General features: G+C 43.1%; 1 protein-coding gene across 1 annotated transcript; it reads left to right on the top strand.

The window, feature by feature from the left end:
• Positions 1–518: 518 nt before the first annotated feature.
• On the top strand, positions 519–23,767 carry prrc2c (proline-rich coiled-coil 2C). Its single transcript, XM_005478932.4, has 34 exons — positions 519–933; positions 6,164–6,333; positions 8,146–8,320; positions 8,510–8,619; positions 8,959–9,078; positions 9,811–10,109; positions 10,222–10,301; positions 10,515–10,651; positions 10,760–10,847; positions 11,440–11,623; positions 11,716–12,355; positions 12,450–12,622; positions 12,930–13,197; positions 13,286–13,496; positions 13,599–16,040; positions 16,733–16,896; positions 16,985–17,139; positions 17,222–17,600; positions 17,711–17,796; positions 17,882–18,076; positions 18,182–18,439; positions 18,947–19,039; positions 19,142–19,243; positions 19,343–19,514; positions 19,609–19,830; positions 20,019–20,140; positions 20,238–20,392; positions 20,478–20,709; positions 20,795–20,905; positions 21,039–21,233; positions 21,318–21,418; positions 21,653–21,779; positions 21,882–22,124; positions 22,216–23,767. Exons 2-34 carry the CDS (start codon positions 6,219–6,221, stop codon positions 22,477–22,479), a joined length of 8,418 nt encoding a protein of 2,805 aa, XP_005478989.1. The 5' UTR covers positions 519–933; positions 6,164–6,218; the 3' UTR covers positions 22,480–23,767.
• The last annotated feature ends 1,989 nt before the right edge of the window (positions 23,768–25,756 follow it).

Here is a 25,756-nt window from a genome sequence, read left to right as displayed (position 1 = left end):
AATACAAAGTATTACAAAATAGCTCTAATAATCCAGATAGTTCTAATAAATAAATATCCTGATATATTACAGAGAATTGAAAGTTGGACTTGAGGTGACCCTTTTATCTTTTTATAACGGGTTTTAGTCTCTGTAGAGGATGAACAGATATTAAGCGTGTGCAACGTATGCAGTGTATGCTTGTGTTTTTAGATGGGATATTGTTGCACATTAAAACTTTTTTTATATTTATAGAAGATGTCAGGATCTAGTTAAAATAAGATAGTTATGGGGGATTGGTTAATTGTGATCACAAACAAATCAAGGTTCAGTGATACTTACATGTTGTATTATTTAAATCTCTATAACAGAAAACAATTTAATTGCAGCTTAAAATAAGGATACCTCAGAATTTTTCAATTATCATCTCAATTAATTATAATTTTTTAATATAAAATCTGAAATCTGGAATTTCAATCAAATGTTGGTGCACCTGCACGGGATGTGAGAAGCTTTTAGAGAGGGGGATGTCAGAAGGCATATCTGGCAACCGCGGTCTGCCATCTTTGATTGTGAGACAGGCCGCGGCGCGAGCGGGGCCTCACTCAACTAGAAAAACGGTCTGGCACGAGATAACGGGTGGGGAGAGATACGGAACCACGGGAAGACTGCGAACCGGTTCCTGCTGTAACGGCCGAGCAGACGAGAAGAGACCGGTGGCGTGAAACTGCGGAGAAGACAGAAAGCGCAGGACCGCGCATGTGGAGAGCGGTTTGTTGGCAGCCAGCGAGCAGAGTAGCTAACCATCGTTAGCCGAACTGGGTTAGCAGGCTAGCCAGCTTTTGTAATCCGCCGGCCAGACACGCACTGGTCCACCACAAACCAGGCCGAAACCGGATTTCAAGTAAAGCCGTACAACACCCGAAAGGATAAAGGAGGCACCGGCGGCGGCAGGTGGGACTGTGTGTCATGCAAATTGAAAGTGTGAAGTTTTGTTCAGTCGCTGATGGGCTGGTGTGCACACAGCGTTAGCTGGTTAGCATGCTTTGGCCACTGACGGGCTGGAAGTGGAGGTGATGGCGTCTGGTAAGAAACGAAACTGTGCTAAACCGTGCAAGCTGATGGCCTGCTTTCAAACGCCACCTATAATGACATTATACATTAAAAGCTGGCCCGTTGGCTGCGTTATAATGTTGGCGTTTTTATGAGAGTGAGGTGATATTTGAGCCCCGTTTGGTTGAGTTCCGGCGAAGAGGGCCTGCACACCCCTGCCGGTATGAGCCACCCAGCCCACCACTGGGTCGATTCATGGGGAGAGATGGCCTGCAGATTCATGAATGGCAATAATTTAAGTAAAGTAAACTACACGGAACAGTGAAACCTTTATATCTGATCTGGCATTTAACCAAGGAACATGTCCTGGTGTTCTTTTCATTTATGTTAAAATGAAACTTTAGCGCACTGCTTCCATTTCCAGCCGTGATGAGGTGCAGATTTAACGAATTGTGGTCGTAAAGAACATTTTTACTCTGTGAGTATGCATGTTGGCAGGGTTGAGTTGTCTAAGACTCCATATGATTCATAAGCATCTCTTGGATGTGGAAAATACTTGGAAGATAATTAATTGGCTTCATGGTGATGTTTTCTGCTTATGCATTTTAGATTAGTAATGAGTCTACATCTGAATGGTTTCAAGGAGGCCATTCAGGGAAATATTGATTCGAGTAGTACTTATTGATCCACCAGTCAGTGATGGTGCCTGATCAGAGAGGCACAGGGACAAGAAGGGAACAGTCTTTGGGAAGCAGTGATTTATAAAGATAAAGAGAAGTTATTTTTATCCTTCACTTGGCATAAAAACAAGTTTAATGGGACTGATATCAGTTTACTTTTTATATCACATCACTTAATCCCATGTGTGTATTTGACATGACATGATCATTTGACTATCCAATCTAAGCACCTACCCATCCTCATACTGAAACAAAACCATACTTCACCTTCTTATGGGGACAATGGAATTGCAGACATCTCCCAAAGGAAATGGATTCATTAGTATTGATGACATTGAATAAACATAATAATTTAAGTGTCTTCCAGTCCTCATCTTTCACCCAGCTTTATGTTCACTGTGCCAAAAACACTAAGCAGTCATTAAAAATGGCTTACTAAGCCTCTTTCATTGGCCCTGACCAATGTGAATGTCAGTTGATAGATGCTGAGTGGGTTCTAATTATTAATGTTTTCTATTTATGGGCCATATCATGTGGCAGGTTATAACTTGACAGATATTGATGGCAAAGTCGATAGTTGACGGGGCTTACATTATTAAGGGTTTAATATTTTCTGTATTTTCTGCATTTTCTCTAACTTTGACCAGTGTATATATAAATTCTAGCCTATTATGGGCAGTGTAGATTCTTTTTCTTTTCTTCCTTTTTTTTTTTTTTTTTACTGCAGTATTACAATGCAAAACACAGGGGACCATCAAGAACAAGACTGTCAGTCACATTACGGGTGAAAAAGTACTGCTATCAAGAAGAGACGAAACAAATGCTTTGTAGCAATAATAATATTCTAAAACTAATCATACCGCATTTACCTTGTTATATTATTGCTGTAAATCAAATTTGCAATTGCATTATGACCAAATTAATCATCTAGCCCCGCTGCAAACAAAATGGTGTAGACATCAGCAATATACAGGCACGTAACCTCAGTCTACTAAACTTGCAAGTAGAGCTCACCTGTAAAAGGGAGTCTTGCAAAAAATTATCTTTACTAGAGATGCACAAATTAAACTTGCCTACTTTGAGTTGATAGAAATCACACAGCTCAGCTTATTGTTACCAACACCGGAGTCTGCATTGAACCATTATTTAATCCAAATATCAGATCAGCACATCCCTTGTCCTAACCTTGATTTAGAGTTCAAATAACCTCACAAAACCAATAGTGTTCCTAATTTTTGAGTGTAGATTTGTGAGCCATTTTGAACTCTAGTCATATTTCATTGCAAAATAATGTCCACATGTGTGCATAATGTGTGTATGTATTGTTCTAGTTAAGTGGTTATATGACAGTTTACTCTGACACAGCCAGCATACAACAATTGATTTTGCACTGCAGAACCACACGACTTTCTTATCCACCTTGCCTGTTTACAACTTCCTGTCACAATGTGAGAGGGGGGGCAAGTGGCTGCATAACATCTGATACCCAGTAGTTACCTGGCATATTTAGTTTAACCACGAGTATGTCTTTTCCTTTCAAGTGAGGGCAGCACTGTTTATAATGTCTTGTTGAATAGTTATGCTCTACTTTCAAGAAGTAAGCACAGTGGAGACGGTTATTAATGCCTTCTCAAATGTGTCAAAAACATCATCTTTGTTTATTTAGCACTGATTTAAGAAATGTGCATTTGCTTCAAGCTTCTTCTTAATATTATCAAAAAGATTTAGATCATATAGAGCTGTTCGTCAGATCATGGCAAAACTCCTAATTACAATTTTTTTTTTTTTTATTCAATATTGAGATTTAGCACCATTACTAGTGTTTGAAAATGTATTAAACTTTTAAAAGAAGAAACTTTTACTTGAAGTTTTTAGAGTTCAAGGACGTGAGCTTTCTTGAACTGTAATGAAAATGTAAATGAGTAACCTAAAACCAAATGTGAAATGAACTAAATCTGACACCTTAAACTTTTGTGGATGTGCAGAAGTAAAGGAAAGGGATGTGCTGAAAGGCAAAATGAGAGCAATATTAAAAATCATAATTCAACACACTTAATAATACTTTGTCATGATTACCTTGTTTTAATAATAAGTGGAAGCCAAAATAAGAATTGAGAAAAGTTTATAAACTCTACAGGCCTATAGTCAGATTGAAATTAGCAGCAGTGAGGATGCTTGATTTCGTACTGCTAATATTGTTATCCAAAACAGGAAAGTATTTTCACTGCCAACATGCTAGAGCTGAGCGATTTAATGGAGTTTTATTTTTAATTAAGAATTTGGGCTTCCAGCGATTATAAAAACAAAACAATTAAGATGAACCATTATTGTGCTGTATTATGTTTAATAGTGAAGCACTGGACCGTTCTTCCTCTGATGTGGAACTTGGTGTTAATGTTGCCCTGTGGTGATTTTGCTACAGTAGTAATCAGTAGTAATCATCCTCAGAACGAGAGGAACTACAGCTTTGCTGCTGACTTTGGTCTCCCCTCTCCTGTGTTTGCAGGCAACTTTGGGGCCACATCAGTTGCCAATAACCTCATTTATCTCAGTCTTTAAAATTCAACTGAGGAAAAAAGCTAGAGTTAAAGAAAATTTTACAGTTAATTGCCAATTAATTTTTTCTAATGTTTCATGTCAAATCATTCTGATCTTATTTAATAAATATTTGATCTAGATTCAGTAATTTTACCTTCATTAAACAGTCAAAATCTGTGAGAACCACACACAAACTATTTAACGCACAAAAGAAATGCCAAAGTGCTGATAGTTTGAGCTCATAAAACTGTGAACAGTAATGCAGAGCAGTTGCAGGTGTGCAGGGTTACGCTGGAGGTCAGGCTAGACAAATTAGGGCTGGAGAGCTGGGATGTTATCACAGATCTTTTTCTTGCACTCCTAATATAATCATTCAGATTCTTACAATATGGTCTCTAAGTGAATGTTGATTAAGAGCAAGTCCACAACATATTAGATACTAAATTACCCCATTTGGTGTCGAGAGCTCATTCATGAGTAACTTCAGACTTTGGATTTTTATAAACGTGCTTGTTGAACTTTTAAGAAAAATTGTATTCGTTATTAATGAGCTTAACAAAAGAATCTTGATTTAGTTTCCCCTGTCTTATTCTTATCATCTCAGGTTAATAGGACCTGTGAAAACTTGTCACCACTGTAAGGAGAAGGGATTTACTCGCTATTTAAGTGATAAAAGAAGAGCATCGCTGGAGGGGGACAAAAACGATTAACCACAATAGTTGTTTTACATCTGTTATCTTGCTTTCATAGGTTGTCATGAAGGCCTTTATTGATAGTTTGTTTGTTTTTTCCTCGTGCAGAGGGATTTCCACTCCATCATCCTGGAGTTAGTGGCACCTGATGCCAGTTCTCTACTTGCGAGGGGGTTTGGTTAGACAGATCCTTTTTGAGGAAACAGCTGGATGAAGTTGAGAACTGGCCTTACAAAAATGTGGCCAGCAAGCACAGAAACAAAAGACTTGAGTGAAGAATTGTCCGCTAATAAACTGATTGTGGGTGCCTCTGGGGGAAAAAAAGATGTAAAATTCTAAAATGAGTCATCAAATCTATTTTGGGGCAATTAATAAACCTGGTCTAAGGCAGGAGGAAAAAGAATGAAGAAACCAACAAAAAATACAAAAGTCTCTTTTTAAAAATGAATAAATAAGTTGAACTGAACAGAACGGAGATGTTTTTTGGTTTAATAAGGCACTATGGATTTGTATTGGCTACCATCGCTACAGAAACCAGGGGTAATGTTCATACTCTCATCCTTACAGAAAATAAGAGGAAATCAGGCCGCATTTTGGATAGTGTGGACTGATCTGAGCTGTCTGTTCCCCCAAGCGCACACATACACACACCAACATAATCTCACACTTACAGACTCTGTTACACCACTTCCCCCGTTAATAATAAATGACCTTTGTGTGACATAGGAAAGACACTGCAGCCATAAACGTGTTGCCTCTCTGTCCTTGGAGCTGCTCACTCTAATTCACTTTCTGGTGTTTCCTTTTCTTGGCTACTGAACTGTGTATCTTAAATCCTGCTCTTTTTTCCTCTCACCGCCCCATTGCCATAACTGGGCAGAGTGTCTTTTTTTGTGTCATTTCTTATGTCGTCTTTGTACTACTAAAGAAAGATTTTGGTGGGTGTTCTTTCCTTTTTTTATAAAAGTCATTATGTCATCTTTTCTGATGAATTTTTCAGCCTTCCAATTTGGCAGACCATTAAAAGCTGATCTGCTCATTAGGTGGATCAGGGTTCATGCAAGATGTGTGGCACTAACTTCATTATGAGTGTTACCGTAGTCCCTGGAGGGAAAACCCCTTTTAAATTCAATACCAAGTCAAACAAATTGGTATTTTAGCCAATAAACTTTGAAGGGGTGTCTCTTCTCTGATCGCATTTTTATCTCCTTTGTGCTATAGGAGGCTGGTTCTGGGGGCGAGGCCAAAGGACCAGACTCAATGAGTTTCCAGCGAAATGTCCGAGAAGTCAGGGCAGAGCACCAAGGCAAAGGATGGCAAAACAAAGTATGCAACCCTTAGCCTCTTCAACACCTACAAAGGCAAATCTCTGGAAACCCAGAAAACTGCAGGTAAGCATTCAGTAATATTTCTCATATTTGATGTTAAACACAGTTTTGTGTAGCTAAGGAGTATCCCCATGATCGGAAGGTCGGGGTTTTTTTGAGAAAATTAAAGGATTTTAAGTGCGCCTTAGTGCAGAAAATACAGTATACAGAAGAAAAGAATAATCATGATATATATTGTTACCGTACATGCTTCAAATTATACCGCAATATGTTTTTTAGGCCATATCACCCAGCCCCACTGTTGTGCTCCCATTTCTGTATATAAATATATTTGCAAAGGGATAATGAAATGTGTGATGTTATTCTGAGAGGTATGGCATCTAAAGCAAAAAGACAAATGTATTCTATTACTAAATAAATTGGCACAACATTAAAAAATATGTATGTTCCCATTTAGAAGATGTACTTACAGAGAATGAGTTGAAGTGGAAAACAGCTGCTGGGAATAGCAAAGATGGTGAATGGATAGTATCTGTGCATCTTCACTCATAACTGGTTTTCACACTGTGTTTAGAGAAGACACCTCATTATTTGAATGATTGACCATATTAAAAAAATAACCATGCATCATTGTAACAGTTGATAAATGGCTAAAGGAAAGGCCTAATAGATCCACTTCAGTGGATTTGATTGGGGCTGCAGCTAAAGATTGTTATAATTGAGTAATTTATTGATTATTCCTTCGATTAATCGGTTAAGAAATATGTTTGTCTTATTAATAAGCAATAATAAATATTCCAAAGAGAAAGAAACACAGGTCTTCAAAATGAACTGCTATTTTAGTTTTCATTTTAGAAATTGCAATGTTTTTTGTTTCATTTGTCAAAAAAGGCTACTGAAGGCTTCAGTAAGCTGCATAATTTAACCAGTCTGGGATCAGACTACGTTAACGGTTAATGTGCATATTTTAATACATGGTCTGGAGACTTACTGCAGATTTTTCTCTGTGTAAAACAAACGGTGGTGGATGAAGCAGCTACAAAGTTGGCTACAAATGTCAGCGTTTGTTGATCAGGTGCTTTGATGAAGGACTCCCGCCGCTTGTTTCTACTAAAGGTTTAATGGTGATTACAGGAACAGCGCTGCTGTTTTGGATGCTAGAAATGCGTTTCCTTTCACTCAACCTGAGATCAGTCTCAGTAACGGCACCGCCTCTTTGCTCTTCGTGGTGTGTAAGCAGACTCCGGCTCAAAGTTAAACTCTGCCAGCGTTGTCATCACTGCTGCTGTTGCATTATCAGCGTTTTTGGTTTAAACAAGGGGCTGTCTAGGCTTAATGTCATCAATCTTTTTATTTACACGCTTCTCCTAAATGTTTGTATTGCTGGACAGTTTTTAGTCGCAAATGTGATTGAAATCTTCGCATTTACTAGTGACTACGGCATGCTACAGAGCTGTGCAATAGACAAAGCATGGAAGCAAAGAATTGGAGAATTTTCTTATAATCTAATTATTCTAAGTACTCGATGAATCTTTGATTTGACTTAACTGTTTTTATATGCATGTTCATATGCAGTTATGAGATTGTTTGGTGGTATAGTTCAGATAAAGAATTATACAAAGAGAATGCATATGAACAAACAGGTGAAACTTTTGTCTGTCTGTATTCTTTTTAATTGTCAAGTTTATCACTGACGTGTTGGGACTACACTGCCGGCTGAATGAGGAGCAGTGTGACAACTGTGTTATGAATGAATCCAACATAAATCAAACAAGCTAACCCCTATTACTCTTGTGACAGCTGTTTAAAAGCAGTTCAGGGGGGGAAAAATATCCTAATCTTGATCATCTTCTACATAATGTTTCTTCATTCCAGTGGCTGCCAGACATGGGCTCCAGAGTTTGGGCAAAGTTGCTGTCAGCCGGCGCATGCCCCCTCCGGCCAACCTCCCCAGCCTGAAAGCAGAGAACAAGGGAAACGATCCCAACGTCAACATTGTCCCCAAAGACGGCAGTGGATGGGCATCTCGAACTGAAGCCGGGGAGGAGAGGTGCATTTAACTTTCTTGCATTAAATATCTTAGATCCACATTTATTTTTTTCATACAGAGGAAAATAGTCTAAAAGTTTTATCCTAAAGTTACTTAATAGTAGCTGTAATTATCTAATATAAAGTGGAGTATCTTTCATATTTCAGATTCATATTTTTGAAAGCTTTACCCTGTTTTTATGTACCATAGGCAACAGGAGACACCACCACCTCAAAACAAACCAGCAGTGGTCCAGCCACAGGACCTTTCTGTTGGGGGCAGTCGTTCCTGGGCAAACAGCAAGCAGACACAGCTAGACGGTAAATATGTGTACCATTTGCTCCGTAAGCCTTACACCTGCTCAAAAAACTATTATCTATGTGTACACCATGGTTGTTCTTGGAAATTATGTAAAAGATTGTAAACCGTATCCAGCACATTCCCTACTTGTGTTCACCAAACAAAGTCCCAATCCTCAGTCTGCCATTATAGTCCGCTTGGAATGCAGATCATTTGAACTCTGCATAATGTAATGTTAGGGTGTAAAACTTCTGTGCACCAAATTGAGGATTAGACCCTTCAGTGCTTCTGTAAATGATTGTTATATATTTAACCTTGTGATTTCTTCACATTTATAATGATCTGCTTGTCCTGGACAGGTTCTCCCCGTGTGAGCAGCCATTTTCACCAGGAGTTTCCCAGCTTGCAGGCGGCTGGTGAGGTCAAGGACGGTCAAGAAGAGGAGCCTTATGGACCAGGCCCGAGCCTTAGACCTCAAAGTATGGACACAGCCACGCACATAAACATCATTCAGTGTTCACTGGTTGCCTTTTTTGGTCAAAAACGGGGGTCTCAAACTTGCGGTCCACATCACCTCCACTTGTGGCACGTATATTGACGTAAAGAAATATAATGCAATTTGGCCCTTGAAGTTACTTTTTTTTTTTTTGTTAGGAGGATTTGTTTGTTGTTGAGTACAATGTTAAAATAAGTTCTTTAAAAAGCAAAGAATTGTTTAATATCAAGCCAATATGAGCAGAGAGTTAGGTCAGTGAGTTATTATTTGTAAAGAAAACCATTTTCAGCAGCAGTCAAAAACTAATGTGTACACTTATGTTTGCATTTTTATTTTGTTAAATACAAACAAAATTATAGCAGAAGTGCTGCCACGTGTCTGGCCAGAAAGACCAGAGTACCTATTTGGTAGTTTAATGAAAGGCTTCAGTTAAGTGGGGGGGGGGGAATTGCATTCACGTTTGCAGTTTTGTCTCGTTATACAATATTTGAAATTTTTAAAAAAACAATCAAAACACTAAATTTTTGGAAATATTTTGGGGTGTTTTCTTGTTTGTTGTTTTGGTTTGGTTTTTTTGTACTACTTGAACACTACAGTGGTCCTCCAGTGAGATGAGTGCTCATTCCACAGCTCATTTAAGTTTGAGACCCCTGGTCTAAAAGATTCCGTAACTATAATCAGACAATCAAAACCTCTTATCTGTCGGTCCTGGTAGATGTTGGCAGTTGGCGTGAGGGTGGCGGCAGGAATTTGAACACTGCACCTAGCCCCCCGGAGATGGAGAACAGGGCTTTGGAGGAGGGTAGCGCGGTCCCTGGTACCTCTACACCGCCTGTCGAAGCTGATGAACCTGGCCGAAACACAACCACTGATGTCCAAAGGGAGAAGAAGGAACCCAGGGAGAGGTTACCTCCCTCTGGCCCCCCTCAGCCAAAAGTTAATGGAGGACAACAGCCTCCTGCTGGCGTACCAACTCACTTTGACCCTGCTTTCAGGAGTATGATGCCACCTTATGTAAGTACTAATATTACATAGTCTGCATGGGCAATACAAAAATATCACAACTGCAAAAACTAGTGGTTGTTTTTCTTTACCCTGTGTGTTGATTGCTGTCTCTGTGATTTAGATGTTCCACGCCTATCCGCAAATGTCTTTTGGTGCAGGGCAGGGGAACTTCAGATACCCTGTACCGCAAGATGGGGCAAAGTGAGTTTAGGGGATAAGCCCTTGATACTTGGATTGCAGAAAAATAAGATCAATTTTGAGTTTTTATTTAAAGTATAGTATATTTTGGATTCTTTTAAAGATGAAACATTAACATCATTGCTACAGACATCACATAATCACAGAAGCACATTGTGTACACAAGTAATTTATATATTTGTTAGGTTTAAAAATCAACTTTCATTTCTTTTTCAGGGCTCCTCGTTCAGCACGACCTCAGCAGCCACCCCCACAGTCCTGGCTTCAAGACCCAGACAGACCCTCTATTATCAGTGCAACCGAACTGAAGGAACTCGACAACTTGGACACTGATGCTGATGAGGGCTGGGCAGGTCAGTAGATCGATATCTTCTATAAATGACAGCATCTAATTGTAATAGAAATTTGTGCATCTCTGATATTTCTAGCTTCTTATCAGTCATGTCTATTTTGCAATTCAGGAGCTCAGATGGAGGTGGATTACACCGAGAAACTTAACTTCAGTGATGATGAGGAGAACCAAGCTGCTAAAGACAAGGGAGAAAACTGGTTAGCATTTTTATATACTCATTTACTATATCCTGCTTTTACTTTTCATGTTCTTCACTTGCACCACACAAGTGTTTCCAGTATTGGCAAAATTTGAACTGAGTTGGTCCAAAGTTTTATTAACTTATGATTAATACAGAAGGCTGCAGTAGGGGAAACAGTCGTATGCATTTGAATGAGGTGGACAACATTATGAATGATTGTTGGTAAATGGACCAATACACGATAAAACAATGAGGTATGGGGCTATTGTTAAAGATGATTTACAGCGCTTGAAGATTCATTCACTTCCATGAGCAAAGAAAGAAATTGATATTCACATATTGCTGGGAGGCCACAGCTTGAGAATGGTTGTTTAATGGAAGCATTATTGTCTTGTTGATGGGCAAAGTGCCAAATGATTTATACAAAGTGAAATAATGAAAAAAAAAATTTTAAATGGAAGTTTGCAAAGCTTTTTGTGTACACTGGTGGCATTTGTGGTAAATTCATTAATGAAACCTACAAATTCAGGTTAGTTGAAAATTGGGCATGCGTGTTAGGTGTTTTTTTTTGTTTGGTTGGTTTTTTTACTTAACTATCTTCTTTTCAGGGAGTGGCTGGGTAAAGTGGATCGTATGAGATCTCGGCCATCGGACAGTCAGGAGGGCTGGAAGGAGGGATCTGAGGACCGTGGAGGAAGTAAAGCTTCATGGACTGAGAGTGTTGATCCCAGAGCCCCATCACCTGGCAGTATGGGGCAATATAATAAATCAGCTGCTACACAGGACTTCCAGGTAAAGCATGTGCAAGTTACAGAAGCCTACTATCATGTCTTCATTTTATTAACACTGTGATCACTTTGTTTATGACTTATTCTGTTTTTCAGGCTGGCAATCGCTCTGGTGGTGGAGCTCAGCGTGGAGGCAAAGCACAGGCTGCAGGGGCACCTGGTGCTGAGGAGGATTCTGAAGCCTGGCGACAAAAACGGAAAAAGTCTTCTGAAATTTCTGAAGCTGTAGAGCGAGCAAGACGGAGGAGAGAGGAAGAGGAACGCCGGATGGAAGAACAACGGCTTGCTGCTTGTGCTGAAAAACTTAAACGTTTAAATGAAAAACACCGCCAGGCTAATGAGGGCAAGCCTTCCTCTGCTCAGACCACCAATGATGAGGCAGGAGCTCCCCGTGAGGAAGCATCTTTATCGACTCCTGCTCCTGTTTCGAGTCCTGCACCTTCAGTCCCAGTTTCACAATCACAAGTCACAGTCATGCAGACTTCCTTACCTGAGAGAGGGGATCGAGACAGAGATAGGATAGAACGAGAGAGAGCAGAACCAAATGCTGAGGAAGAGGTTCACCTGCCTCGTCAGCCCACCCCGCCTGTCCAGAGACCTGTAGCCTTAGCTCCAGAGCAGCCACAGGGCGAGGGAGAGACCTCCTTGGCTGAGGTTGGTCCCATAATGGACGAGAACCAAACTGATAGGACCTCAGTGCCAATCCGAGACTATTTTAACATGGAGGACAACAGAGGTAAGCTAACTCTGAGCAATGATCAAGTTGCAAAAAAAATTACCTGACTGCCACTTGTTAATTAATGCCAATACCGTTTTTGTTTTTTCCACAGTGGATGAGCCCCACATGTCTTTGCCCCACAAGGAAACCCCTGTTGGTGATGAAGTCCCTATTGCACAATCACCGCTGGAAGGGGAGGCAGCAGCAGCTATGCGTCCTTCTGTCATCTCAGGCTATTCCAAACAGTTTCAAAAGTCTTTACCACCTCGATTCCTCAGACAGCAGGTAAGGGTTTGGCCTTCCTTGGTAAATCATTATCTGGTTGTACCATGGGCTAGTTGGGGATCTTAGATGACCTGTCAAGCAACATTTCCTCTTTTAAAAGTGGGGGGGGGGGATTGAGTGATTTATAGTAAAGATGTGGTTTGATATATGCACACCTGAGCTATTTCTTTGCAATAGCTTTAACTGTAACATATGGTGATCAGGTTGAGCACTCGGTAAAATAATTTGATATGAAGTCTCTGTTTGATGGGTTAAGTTAGCTTTAGTTATTTTAAAATTTCTTAAATGTTCTTCAATGGACTTATAGGAACAGATGAAGCAGCAGCAATGGCAACAACAGCAGCAACAGCAGAGTGGGGGCTCTGTGTCCCCCTCAGGTGGTGGCAGCGTTCCAGCTGCCCAACAACAGCAGCAACAACAGCAGCACCGCTCCATGTACCAACCCATAGGCCCTCACCACCAACACTTGGCCTCCATGGGATTTGATCCCCGCTGGCTTATGATGCAGTCCTACATGGACCCTCGAATGATGTCAGGCCGGCCGCCTATGGACATGCCAACTAACATTCACCCTGGTAAGTAGACATGCAAAAGAAATTTGGTATGGGTGTGGTAAGTGTTGCTGTGTGGTTTTTTTCAAAGTACATCTTTTGTCAACTTCAGGGAGGATGCCACCTAAGCAGATTGTACGCAGAGAGCCAGGGGACAACTCAAGCTCTAGCTCGGATTCATTTGACCACTTAACCCGACCAGTTCGTGACCACGGCCTGCCCTCAGACTCACGGATGGTATGGGGATCGGACCCATACCCACAGTCAGAGCCATTACCTTCTGTAACTCCTCCAAAAGGAAGGGATGATAACAAGGAGCAAAGGTTAAAAAAATATTAATTGACAGAAAAAAATATAAATGGAACCAATTTAACTTCTTTTATGCTTAAAACATCTCAATAAAATTTGGTGTTTTTTATTTATAGGATGGATTCTGGTTTGGATCTGGACAGGGGTCTTCCAGCTATCTATCCCCAAGATCACAGTTCATTGGACTCTCGTAAAAGTAACTTCTTCCGGGACCCTTCAGAGTCTCTATCAGCATTTACGCAGGGCCCGGAAGATGTGCCAGGACCTCTCGACAGAGTCCCTGTAGGCACAGGTTTTGACCCAGAGGAGCCAGGCTTACCAAGTGGGGAGGAGGTAGAAGCTCTTGGCCAAGCCATGCTCCAGAGAAGTGTCTCACAGGGCTCCAGCCACTCTGTTAAGCTTGAAGAGCCTAGGTTTGACGGGCTACCCCTGGGAACAAAATCACTAGAGATACAAGAAGCAGGGGAACGAACTGATGATAAGCCCCAGAATGAGCTCTACTCTCAGGCTGCTGTAACAAATAACAGGGCTACCCCTCCTGCTGATGGATTACACAAACAAGAGAAGTTGCCTCTGCCAGCACCCAGCAAGCAGAAGGCTGAGCTGCGGTGGGGCGGGAGATCAGGAGCTGGACGCAGAGAAGGACCTGGAGGAGACAGACCTGCACGAAGATCTGGGCCAATAAAGAAACCTGTCTTAAGGGACATGAAAGAAGAGAGGGAGCAAAGAGAAGAAAGAGAGAAGCGTCATGAGAGAGGGGAAAGAGGGGATCGGCCCAAAAAGGATCAGTCATCCAAAGCTCCATCTGCTGCTGCTGTTGTATCAGAAGACTCCAGGCCTCACGGTGAGGGGAAGAGAGAAACTGCAGAAGCAGAGGAAACCCCAACTGCCCATCAGAGGGCCAGAGACTCTCAGCCTTCTTCTGGGGCTCCCACCTCTTCTTCTCAGGAGGAGAAGGTGGAAAAGGCACCCAGCAATGACAAACATCCAGAACCCAAACTGCCCTCTCGGAAGGAGTCCAACCTCCCTCCACGTTCCTACCGGCGAGAGGAAAGGGAGAGGGAACGAGAGCGGGAGAAGGAAATGGATAAGGACAGAGAGCGAGAATGGCCGGCAGACTCAAATTTCAAAGGTCGTGGTCGAGGGGAGTATTATTCCAGAGGACGGAGCTACCGTGGGACTTATAGTGGTAGAGGCAGGGGAAGTCGGGGTAGAAGCCGGCCAGAATACCCCTATCGAGAGCCCCGATCACGCTCAGATTTACCATCTGCTGCAGGTGCTGCTGCCTTTCGCAACAGGGAGGAAAGCGAAACACGAAGTGAGAGCTCGGACTTTGAGGTTATACCAAAACGTAGACGGCGCCGTGGTTCAGACACAGACTCTGAAAGTGAAGGTGGGAGGGAGTCTGCCAGTGATACTGGACCATCTGACCGTGAGCCTAGCACCAAACCTAGCCGTCCACTGAGAAGAGAGCTCCCTGGGGAGGGCCGGTCTGTACCTCACAAGCCAGGCTTTGGACCACCTCACATGGGGGAAAAGGTTGGATCAAGAGCAGATGATGAAACCCGCCCCAAACCAGGATTCCTTCCTAAAGGAGAGCCTTCTCGGCGAGGAAGAGGGGGATTATACAGCAGACGAGGTGGAGCGAGGGAGCGTGGAGGCCCACGCTCAGCCCCTCTTAGACGACCAGCAGCCAGAGAACCTTCCTCCCAGTGGCCCTCTAAACCCATGGAGACATTCAGGCCTGAAGATGCAGAGTCCACATCAAGATTTGACAATCCTCCTACTGACCGACGACCCCCAAAATCTGAGGGGAAGAAATTTGGGGAGGGGGGTCCTCAAAGTAGCAGAGAGAGGCCTCGTCGATCTAGACCAGCACGGCCCCCAAGGCAAGATAAACCGCCCCGCTTTAGACGTTTAAAGGAGCGTGAGGCTGCAGTTTTGGCTAGTGGAGAGTCAGCCCCCAGTCCCCCTGTTCCTTTACCCTCAGTGCCTCATGCTGCTGTGCCCAGCACTGCAACTGCCCCAGTCCCCCTCTCCCCAACTCTCTCTAGAGCTCCAGGAACCCCATTAACTGTGCCTGCAGAAACGGCAGCCTCTATGCCCACACCTGACCTGCCGTCTCCTTCGGAAGCGCCTTTGCCTGATACAAGCAGTCCCACTATTACTGCTGCTGGTACCAAGTCGCCTGATTTGTCAAATCAGAACTCGTCAGATCAGGCGAATGAGGAGTGGGAAACTGCTTCTGAGAGCAGTGACTTTAATGAAAGGAGAGAGCGAGAAGAGAAGAAGGGAGCAGTGGAGGCTGCTAATGAAGCCGCTACAGCATCTGCGCCAGCCCCTGCACCACCCCAGGGCTCTTTGACTCCCAGTAAAAGCTCACCTGATGGAGGGGTGACACCAAAACGTGATGGAGCTCCTGGAGCCAAGAGGAGCTTCTCGAGTCAGAGGCCTACAGAGAGACAGAATCGTAGAGGCAACAGTGGAGCCAAACCAGGGCGCAGCTACACAGGGGGCAAGGGAGAGAGGAGAGGAGGGGCCAAAGCTGGCCGCAAAGGGTGAGTGTGAGACAATGAGGCTTTTGTCACTTGCACAAAGGAGTTGAACAGAGTGCCGTAGGATCACCCTGCAGGTTTATTTTCTAACAATAAACCATTTGTGTAGTTATTATGCCTAATTAAGAGTTTAACTGAATAGCGCCAGTGCAGAATGTAAATATCGCAGTAGTTTTGAAGTGGCATGTTCTTGTTGTTTTAAGTTCAAGACTGGGTTTCATTCTCTGGTAAATAAATCTGGAAATGATCTTGTTAAAATGAAAAAAAAATTCCAAAAGAATTTCTACTGGAAGTGCATTTAAAAAAGGAAAGAGATATAATCATCATAGTATATTTATTATACACAATCAATTTTATGGGATGGAGGAAGTAAATTCGGTCCTTGTATCTGAGCTTTAAGTTTTGTTAAAAGGGGCCATTATTTCTACATTTATTTATTTAGAATGATTCTTCACTCTGGTGATCAGTATGCTATAATTGGCCATCATAAAAATAGCTAAATACAGAATAAGACTGGTGGTATTTTTAGACTTCTACTGTATCTCAGGTTCCTGAACGAAAGCAGCAAAATTCTCACTATTTCTTGTACAAGCTGCCTGTGATTTTGGTTGTTTTTGTTTTTTGCTTGTTGCATAAATATACAGGAATTAAAGGTTTAAATATTTTTGCTTTCTACTTGTCTCTTAATGAAACAGCCCTGCAGCTCAGCAGAACTCAGAGACTGCAGCGCTAGCACCTGGAGGAGCAGCCCAGCGACCTGCAAAAGAGCAGCCCGCACGTCGCAAAGATGAAGCTAAGCAGGCCACCAAGAAGCCCAAGGAGAATGCTCTTTCTCAGTTTGATCTCAACAATTATGCCAGTCAGTAAACATGCTCATAGATTAAGCCTGTACTGCACTCGAGCTGTTTATCACTTGAAAACTGAGGTTAAAATTGTTGTTATTGTAGGTGTTGTGATTATTGATGACCACCCGGAGGTTACCACCACAGAGGACCCACAGTCCAGTGCCAACGATGATGGTTTTACAGAGGTGGTTTCCCGAAAACAACAGAAGCGTCTGCAGGATGAAGAGAAACGGAAAAAAGAAGAGCAAACTACTCAGGTAGGGGGAGCGATAGTTTGTGTGGTGCAATGTTTAAAGAAAAAATGGAGGTGTGCAACTAATATCCACACATGTCCGACAGAACTGGGGTAAAAAAGGCCCCGGTGAGAAGAACAGAGGAAGTGGAGGAAAGCTGCCACCAAGATTTGCTAAAAAGCAGTCATCACAGCAACAACAACAGGCCCCTCAGTCTCAGCCTCCTGTAGCTGCCGCCCCCCAGGCCCAGCAGCAGCCTTCAGTTCCTGCTGCGCAACATCCTCATCATGCCTCCTCCCAGCCTGCTGCTTCACCTCAGACTCTGGAAGGAACAGTGGCTCCTCTGCCCTCTGTTCCCCCTGCTGCTGCAGACTTCACGTCGAAGAGCCTACCCCCTGCACCTGCGCAGACACACAGTACTCTGGGTACTGAATTGTGGGAGAACAAGGTAGCGGGTGGTACCGTCCTTCCTGACGTCAAGAAGCGTGAGTGGAAAAGTTCCTTTTGGTCTTAAACTTCTCTCGACTCTTGAAATTTGCTGTGGTTGAATTGTGGATGGCTTTCTAATCTAAAATATACAATATGTTTATTCCAGTTGGTCCAATAAGCCCTCCCCAGCCACCTTCTGTGAGTGCCTGGAACAAACCTCTTACCTCCTTTACTGGTACTGTCTCCTCTGAGGTAGGTAAAAATGCCTCTCACACCTTCCTCTTTATTGTTTTAATGCTTTTGTCTCATGATAAACCATGAAAAATGTGTTTTTTAGGGTGTAAAGCCTGGAGCTGAGGGCAGTGTGGAGCTGGGAATAGACAGTATTCAGTTTGGAGCGCCATCATCTGCAGGCAGCACTGACAGTGATGGAGTTCCTGCGTTGCTTGAAAGTGGCTCTGAAAACAAACTACCTGCTCCCAAAGAACAGAGACAGAAACAACCTCGAGCTGGCCCAATCAAAACACAGAAGGTAAACATAGTCTTCAAGAAATGCAGCTTTGTGTTAAATGACACTGGTTTGTGTAATTTCTGTAAATATTTACTCCAGTGTAACTGTTTAATCTCTCCTCCTCAGCTACCAGAGATGGAACCAGTGGAAACCAAGGAGTACAAGCCGGGTCCCATTGGTAAAGAGCGCTCTCTAAAAAATCGTAAGGCCAAAGATGCACGTGGAGGAGAAGGTGATGGGATGGAGGGAGTAGTACCTGGAGGAGGTGCTAGCAGAGCAGCAGACTCCAGTCCTCCCACTAGCGACACCACAGTACCAGAGCTGGGTGGAGACATTGAGGGCATGATCACCGTCCCCTCAGCTGAGTACAACAGCAACTCGAAGGTATACTACAACTGTTTTACAACAGCTCACATTGAGCTAGATGAAGTCCTGCTATAATTAACCCATACTTATGTCCTCAATTTATTGTTTACAGATGGAGCTAAAAAATAAAATGATAAAGAAATCACTTCTCTTCAGACAATATCCGATCATTATTGAATGCATGTAAACAAACGCCATCCATCTTTTGCTCACCACACATTGTGGTTACTTGCAGGCAACCAAAGTCTGTTCAAATGTGATCAGTTAGTAGCACGTGGACTACAAGCAGACTACAAATGGAAATCAGAGAACACTGGGAATCAAATCCTGTCCCTCAAACTCTGTTGAATTACTTTATTTGGGACTTCATTCATGACTGGCTCAGTATTCAGATTATTACTTCACTAGTGATGTTTTTTCCCCCAAATTCTTTACCTTTTCATCATAAACAACATTTAGTTAACACTTAGAGTACTTTTGTGAATGTATTTTAATATGATTTTATATTAAATTATTGCCCCTCAGGAGTCTGTCACTGACTACACCACCCCCTCCTCGTCGTTGGCCGACAGCGTTCCTACAGGAGGCAACAAAATGGAAGAGAGTTTAGTGGCCAGTGTGAGTATATGTCTTTACGCAGGCTGAAAAGGTTACACACCATTTTTAATTTGAGGAGGTTACATCTTCTCCTCCCCCCCCCCTCCGGTTCTATGTTTTTAGGTGGCACTACCGCACTCATTGCCTCTCCCTCGCCGAGAGACCCTCCAGCAGAGCTCCAGTCTCAGTACAGTCTCTCCAGCTACTGTTGACCTAACACTAAAGGTGCACAGATGTACAGAAAATTCTAAGCAACATTATTTTCTGCAAAATGTTTCTCTGAACCATCACCTAAGCACTTAATTCTTTCTTTTACCTCTTCAGATGGAATCGGCACGCAAAGCATGGGAGAATTCTCCAAGTCTGGAGAAGAGTTCTCCTGTCACCACCTCTTCATCTCCCATCACCTCCTGCGCTTCCTCATACTCCTCCTTCTCCTCTGCCTCCATGCCACAGATCCCAGTGGCTTCTGTTACCCCCAGTACTTCACTATCAGGTAATGTAACTCCCACTCACACGTATCCTACTTCCTACAGTATTGTTTTTGGAAACTTGTTAAAACACATCTTTTAATCATTTTCACCTTGCAGGCTCTGCCACCTATACGACATCATCCCTCAGTACCAAAACCACCACAGCCTCTGACCCCCCTAACATCTGTAAGGTGAAACCCCAGCAGCTGCAAGGTGGAAGCCTGTCCTCTTCTAGCAATAGCAGCAGTAGCAGCAGCTTCTCTCAGCTTGGCTGTGTGCCTCCCCTCCTGCCCCAGCAACAGCAGACCCCACAGGTGTACGTCTCCCAGTCTGCAGCAGGTGAGGGGAAAACCTGAGTTCTGATATATACAGATATCCCTCGTGTTACTTGTATTGAAATTATTATCAATTGGAAATCTCGTTTTTCACAAATTTGATAACGAGCTTCACAGCTTGTTTTATTACATATTTGCGGAGGTCTTTTGTGTGTGTGTTTCTGTGATTGATCTGTAATGTTTAACGTGTAGGCTCTGCAGCTCAGATTCCAGCCTTCTACATGGACACTAGCCACCTCTTCAGCACACCCCATCCTCGTTTGGCTCCTCCTTCCCTGGCGCAGCAGCAAGGTTTCCAGCCCGGCCTCTCACAGGTAGGAATAAAACAATACAGTTAAGTCTTTAGAGAAATATTAAAGGACAAAACCATTATTTTAATTTTTTTTTTTTTCTTCTTCCCCCACCTTATAGCCAACTGCCGTGCAGCAGATTCCTATCCCTATATATGCTCCTCTGCAAGGTCAGCCTCAGCATCAACATACGCATCAGGCTCAGCTAGGACTTGGCGCCGGTCCTCCAGTCTCACAGCCACAGGACCTCTTTAGCTCTTCACTGCAGCCTTACAGGTAACGGCATCACAGGCTTTCAGTTTACTTCTCCCCTCCCTCCCTTGTTTCCTTCATCTCATTCTCTGGTTTTGTCATCCATCAGGTCACAGCAGGCATTCATGCAGAGCAACTTATCACAGCCCTCTATGATGCTCTCAGGACCATCCCTCCACAGTTATCCTGGTGTGCAGGCACCTGAGCTGGGCAAGCCTCAGTCCAACTTGGCTTACCAACAACCCTCCTCCACCCAGCACATTCCCATTCTGTTTGAGCCGCAGCTGAACCAGCCCTCAGGCATGGGTGGGTCTCAGCTCATTGATACACACCTGCTGCAGGTAAACAGAACATCATATGGAAAGTGAATTTGATTAATTTGTATATGCATGCATTTCATTTCACATTTTTGTGCCTTTGGTTCAGACTCGACAGGGAATGAATCAGCACTCGAACATGTACTCAGGGCAGGTGCAACAGCATGGTCAGAGTAGCTACTACAGCAACACACAGTCACCCAGTTCTGCAATGCAGCAGGTAACCTACATGCAAAAGTAACAGATTTAAAATTTATGAACCTGTTCTTGGTTTTAAATGTTGGACCACACTTCTTTTTTTTTTTTCTTCTTCTTCTCACTTGGGTTTACCGTTGTTTTAATTTCTCCTTCAGGTGACGGTCCCTCTACCCGGTTCCCAGCTGTCCCTGCCTAACTTTGGTTCGGGTGGAGGCCAGCCCCTCTTGGCACTACCTCCCACTCCTCCCCAAGCCCAGCCCCCCAATATCAACCGACAGCCCCCAGTCTCTCAGCCGTACCGAGGCATCATGGGCCCCAACCACAGCATGATGCAGCCTCCCACCAGCAAGGTATTGAACCACGTGTATTTGACAGTTTGAATAAAGAGAGAAGTTTTTACGTGAGACTCAGTGGCTTTTTGTGACGTGTTGTAGATGGACATGGATATGAAACTATTTGGCAGCGGGATGGATGTGAAGCCAGGGACTCCTCCTGTCAGCGGCAGGAGCACTACACCCACCTCCAGTCCTTACAGGTAAATGCATAAAAGTACAGTTAACATTGTTACCATTTTTATTTGAAGCCTTATTTAATGTGGCCAAAACAGAAGAGCACAAACAACAAACTGTAATGAAAACAAATCATTTTATTTAGATATCCCTGTGTCACAAACTAAAAATGTACCTAAAGGAGCTTCTTATTCTCAGGAGTGTTCGTAGATTTTGTTAATATCATCTTTCTGTAATGTTTCTTTGACTTCTCTCTGCAGGGCCAGCTCCACCTCTCCTAGCAGCCAGTCCAGCAAGATGAACAGTATGCTCTACCAAAAGCAGTTTCAGCCCAGCTCTGCCGGCATGAGAATGACGCAGCACTTTCCTGGCCAGTTCAACCCACAGGTAATAATCTGCTTTTGTTTATCTTTGGTATCTTATATAAAGCACTAATTTTGAAATATTAATTCCAAATGATTGAGTTTATTCTGCCCCCTCTTCATTCAGCTTCTGTCTCAGCCCAGCATAGTCTCTCCTCTGGTTCGCCCTCCTCATGCTAACTCCTTTGCTGGAGGTGTCCAGCGCTCTCCCATGGGCCCTCCAATGTCACCCAATGTAAGCGGTGGGCTCATGCCTCACCCCAGACCGCAGCACCCACAGCACAGCCAGCACCCCCCACGAGGACCACCTGGCTCGTCCCTCGCACCCAGAGGCACGCAAGCAGCACTAAAGGCTGAACAGGACCTAAAGGTGTGTCTGCTGTTCTTCATTTGGTGGAGTAACCTGTGCAGTGTAATGGATGTATGAGTTGAATTATTTATATTTTTCTTTCTCTCTTCAGGCAAAGCAGCGGGCTGAGGTGCTCCAGTCCACTCACAAGTTCTTCTCAGAGCAGCAGCAACAGCAGCAGCAGCTCAAGGCCCCGCAAGCCAGCAAAGCCTCTCGAATCGATCAAGGAGGAAAACCCCCGCTTGACACATCAGCTCCAAACCACCAGACAGGAGGCGAGCGCCCAGATTCTGAAAAACCCTCTGCATCCACGGCCAAGCCCATACGGACTGGCCCCATAAAGCCGCAGGCCATCAAACCAGAGGAGGGAAAGTAAAGCTCTTCTGACCCTCTTCAGATGATGAAACGAAAGGATGGAAGAGAGAATCTAGCCCCATTCACTCAGCCACCACCTCACATCAGCCCCGAGGACAGCGTGGGGGAGGAGTTGGGTAGAGATACAGATGGTAGTGGTGACTGACAGTAGGCCCTTTGGAGTGTAAACAAAATCCTCTTCCTCATCTTTCTTCCCCCCCCCGTCTTGTCCCGCTGTAGGTGGGGGCATTTGAGTTGGATTGTTCCATCACATTTAGCTGCTGGTAAAGTTGCTGAGCAAGCTGTTCCATAGAAATCTACTGTGACGGTAGATAACGAGAGAGTTGGAGAGAGAGAGAGATCTGAAATTTGCTGCTGAGTTTGCCATTTTTATAGCTCTTCATTTCTGTTCAGTTTACCCTCCCACCCACCAAATAGGATCACACATTATATCAGATCCCTGTTTTGTTAACAAGAGAATGAATCAAATTTGTTTTTGTAGTTGAAGCAATCTTAAGGAGATGTCATTTAGTGAAGCACACGTTTTGTTCCCCAATCTCCCATTATAACTAATCCAGAGATCGGTGCAGGCGTGCACACCCTCTCACTCAACGGTTTGATCCGATTACTGCTCGGAGACATGAATTCTGAAATCCTGTTGTCATTTGTTTTGTTTTCTTTGTTTTTACCAGAATTGAAATGTGAAAATCGCAGCTTTTGATTGACTTTAATAATCGATTGAGTTCTTGATTCGTCTGCCTGTGAGCCTTTGCTCCTGCCTTCTGCTCTCATCTCCTTGCCTGAGATTTTACTGATGTGTTGGGGTGGGTGTGTGTCGGGTCTGTGCGTGTGGTATAAACAGAGGAGAGCTTGTAGCTGGACTCTCCTGTATATTTAGCCAAAGGTTAAAGCAGAGCAGAGATGAAGTCGCAGCCTTTTTAAGATTGCTGAGATTTGAGTGGATTTACAGGTTTACATGGATGATGTATGATCACTACTTGCAGTCGTTCCAGTGTAGGAGCTGCTGTCACACACACCCTTTCACTGCTTTCACACCCATCCTTGCTATCACACAAACACACACATACACACTTCACTGTCAAACACCGAGACCTGCTGCTATTGACTGAGTTTTAGAATTTAGCTAGAGTTTAGCAGGATAGGGCTGGGTAGAGGAATCGATGCGGTAAGCCGATTGTTTAAAACAGAAATCTTTTCGAGTGTGTGTGTGTGTGTGTGTGTGTGTGTGTATTGACCTTTACGGCGAGAGGGAACAGGAACAGGACGGAGAACAAGTTTAAAATAAAAAATAAAAAAAATTTAAAAAGACAGAGGGAGAGAAGCCTCAAATTCTGAAGTGTTTGGGCAGAAGGACACTTATTATTTTGTTGTCTTTGCTGATGAGAGCAATCAGTGCTGTTTTCTGTCTCTGCCTCACCTCCACTGGCTGCCCCACCCACAATGCTCTCATCTTGGGGTTGCGGTGACAATGGTCCTTCAGAAATGTACAGTAGTATGCACCCTGAGGTGGTGAGGGGATTCCTCACGTCTACCCTGGTTGAGGGAAAAGTCCTTGCTCTGGAGGGGGGATGAGGGAGGGAGGGTAATGAATTGTTTTTTGTTTTGTTTTTGATTTTTTTTTTTTGATTTTTTTTTTTTTTTTTTTGTTGTTGTACTTGTACAGGGGTTTCATCGCTGTATTAAAATATGTACGGTCTTATTTACATTCTCTTGGTTTGGTTACAGAAACTAATAAATAATATACTGTTGAGATGTTTTTCAGTGAAGTCTGCTTTTTACTTCCAAATCCTTTTCGATGACCATGCTGTGAAATGTCTAATCAATTTAATTCTGGTTTCGATTGCATCTGACCACTAGGTGTCAGTAAACACCATTTTAAATGGGCACAATGGAGAGCTTACATGAGGAAAACGCATTTTCTTCTAGCTCCACCTTCTTTTGAAGAGCTGATGGAAAGGTCTTATGACTGGTCAGTAAATCACTGATGTTTTATTACCCCTTAAAGTCACTGCTTGACCAGGTCAACAGAGTTTTGCCTGGAGAGAAAGTACTTTAGCATATTTGAAAGGTTTTTAAATATCATTTGAAAATTACAGATTAAATCTTTGCTAATTGGTAAGACTTGGTTTTTATTCATTTGAATCTCCAGTGATCAGCGGTGCTTCGAGCCCTTTCAGTTTTCCAAGACTTAGAATGGTATTTTAGTAGTGTCAAAGTAATATTTCCTGAACCATATAATTTGAAAACCTCAGCTTTTGAGCTAAAAACAACAGTTCCATTTTAGCTGTGTTACCAACAACGTCTTTAGACACCTGTTCAGCTGAACATGTATTATACTTCGGGGATATCGAGCTGTCAATTCTACCGGCTTTGGTACAAATGAAAGTGGTGAGAGGCAGCTCAACTGGCATGCGACATCTTATTTACGTCTATCAAATGCTCTCATCCGTGAAGAAGACAATGCACCAGCATCAGATGTGACCACTGGTGTTTTCTGGCAAATACCAGTTCAGCTGCATGATCTTCAGCTGTAAACACAGTCCCACTAAAGGATTGCAGAACCCAATGAGACCCTTATGAAATCAGTTTCTGTTTAGTCGGAAATATCCACCAGTAGCCCGCTGGACATAATGTGGTAGTGCTTCTGTTCTTCCTTGCACAAAGCAGCAGATGCTGGTCTTTATGCGGCCCTGTCCAGGTGCCCTCATGTAACACCCCATCTCCTCTTATCTCATCCACACTCTTGAGAATGTTTTGGGAGAGACGACAAACTTTGTTGCAGTGCCTATGTATGTGTCATCCTGGGGGAGCTGGAAGAAGGTGGGGCATGCCAGTCGAGCTGCACGGTCCTGGATTGTGAGAAGACGGTGCAATAAAAGACCTGTCTCATGGTATCTTCTCCACACTCTTGAAACTGTGCTGGGAGAGACCGCAAACCTGAATGAGCTGCAGGTACCTTCTCATTCTACCAGTAGTAACAAAGACACTATCAAAAAATGGCAGGAGGAATAAGGACAGCTCTCTTTTTGGGGGTTTTCTTGTTGCCTTTCCAGTTTACCTTTGTTTTCACCAAACAAAGGTGAAATGGATTCACACTGGTTTCTGCTCCCTACCTGGATAGATTTATACCCCTGACGTTTAATTGAGCATGTGCAATACTTTGATCAAAAATAAAGAAAAACAATTATTCTGATCAATCTAGTTTTAATAGCTAAAAAGCAATAAAATTGCATTAAATGTATGGCTTTTCTTAAAAAATGGAATGTCTCAAAATCTTA

This window comes from Oreochromis niloticus, linkage group LG23 (genome assembly GCF_001858045.2).
Source record: "Oreochromis niloticus isolate F11D_XX linkage group LG23, O_niloticus_UMD_NMBU, whole genome shotgun sequence".
Taxonomy (NCBI): domain Eukaryota; kingdom Metazoa; phylum Chordata; class Actinopteri; order Cichliformes; family Cichlidae; genus Oreochromis; species Oreochromis niloticus.
Note: the sequence above shows the minus strand (reverse complement) of the source record. Positions and strands in the feature narration are given on the sequence as shown.

Bases quoted from the DNA above. Each gene is read 5' to 3' on its own strand.
- prrc2c (XM_005478932.4), top strand. From the start codon at position 6,219: ATGTCCGAGAAGTCAGGGCAGAGCACCAAGGCAAAGGATGGCAAAACA. The intron at 8,321-8,509 runs GTGCATTTAACT...TATGTACCATAG, and splicing joins ACTGAAGCCGGGGAGGAGAG to GCAACAGGAGACACCACCAC. The intron at 10,848-11,439 runs GTTAGCATTTTT...TCTTCTTTTCAG, and splicing joins AAAGACAAGGGAGAAAACTG to GGAGTGGCTGGGTAAAGTGG.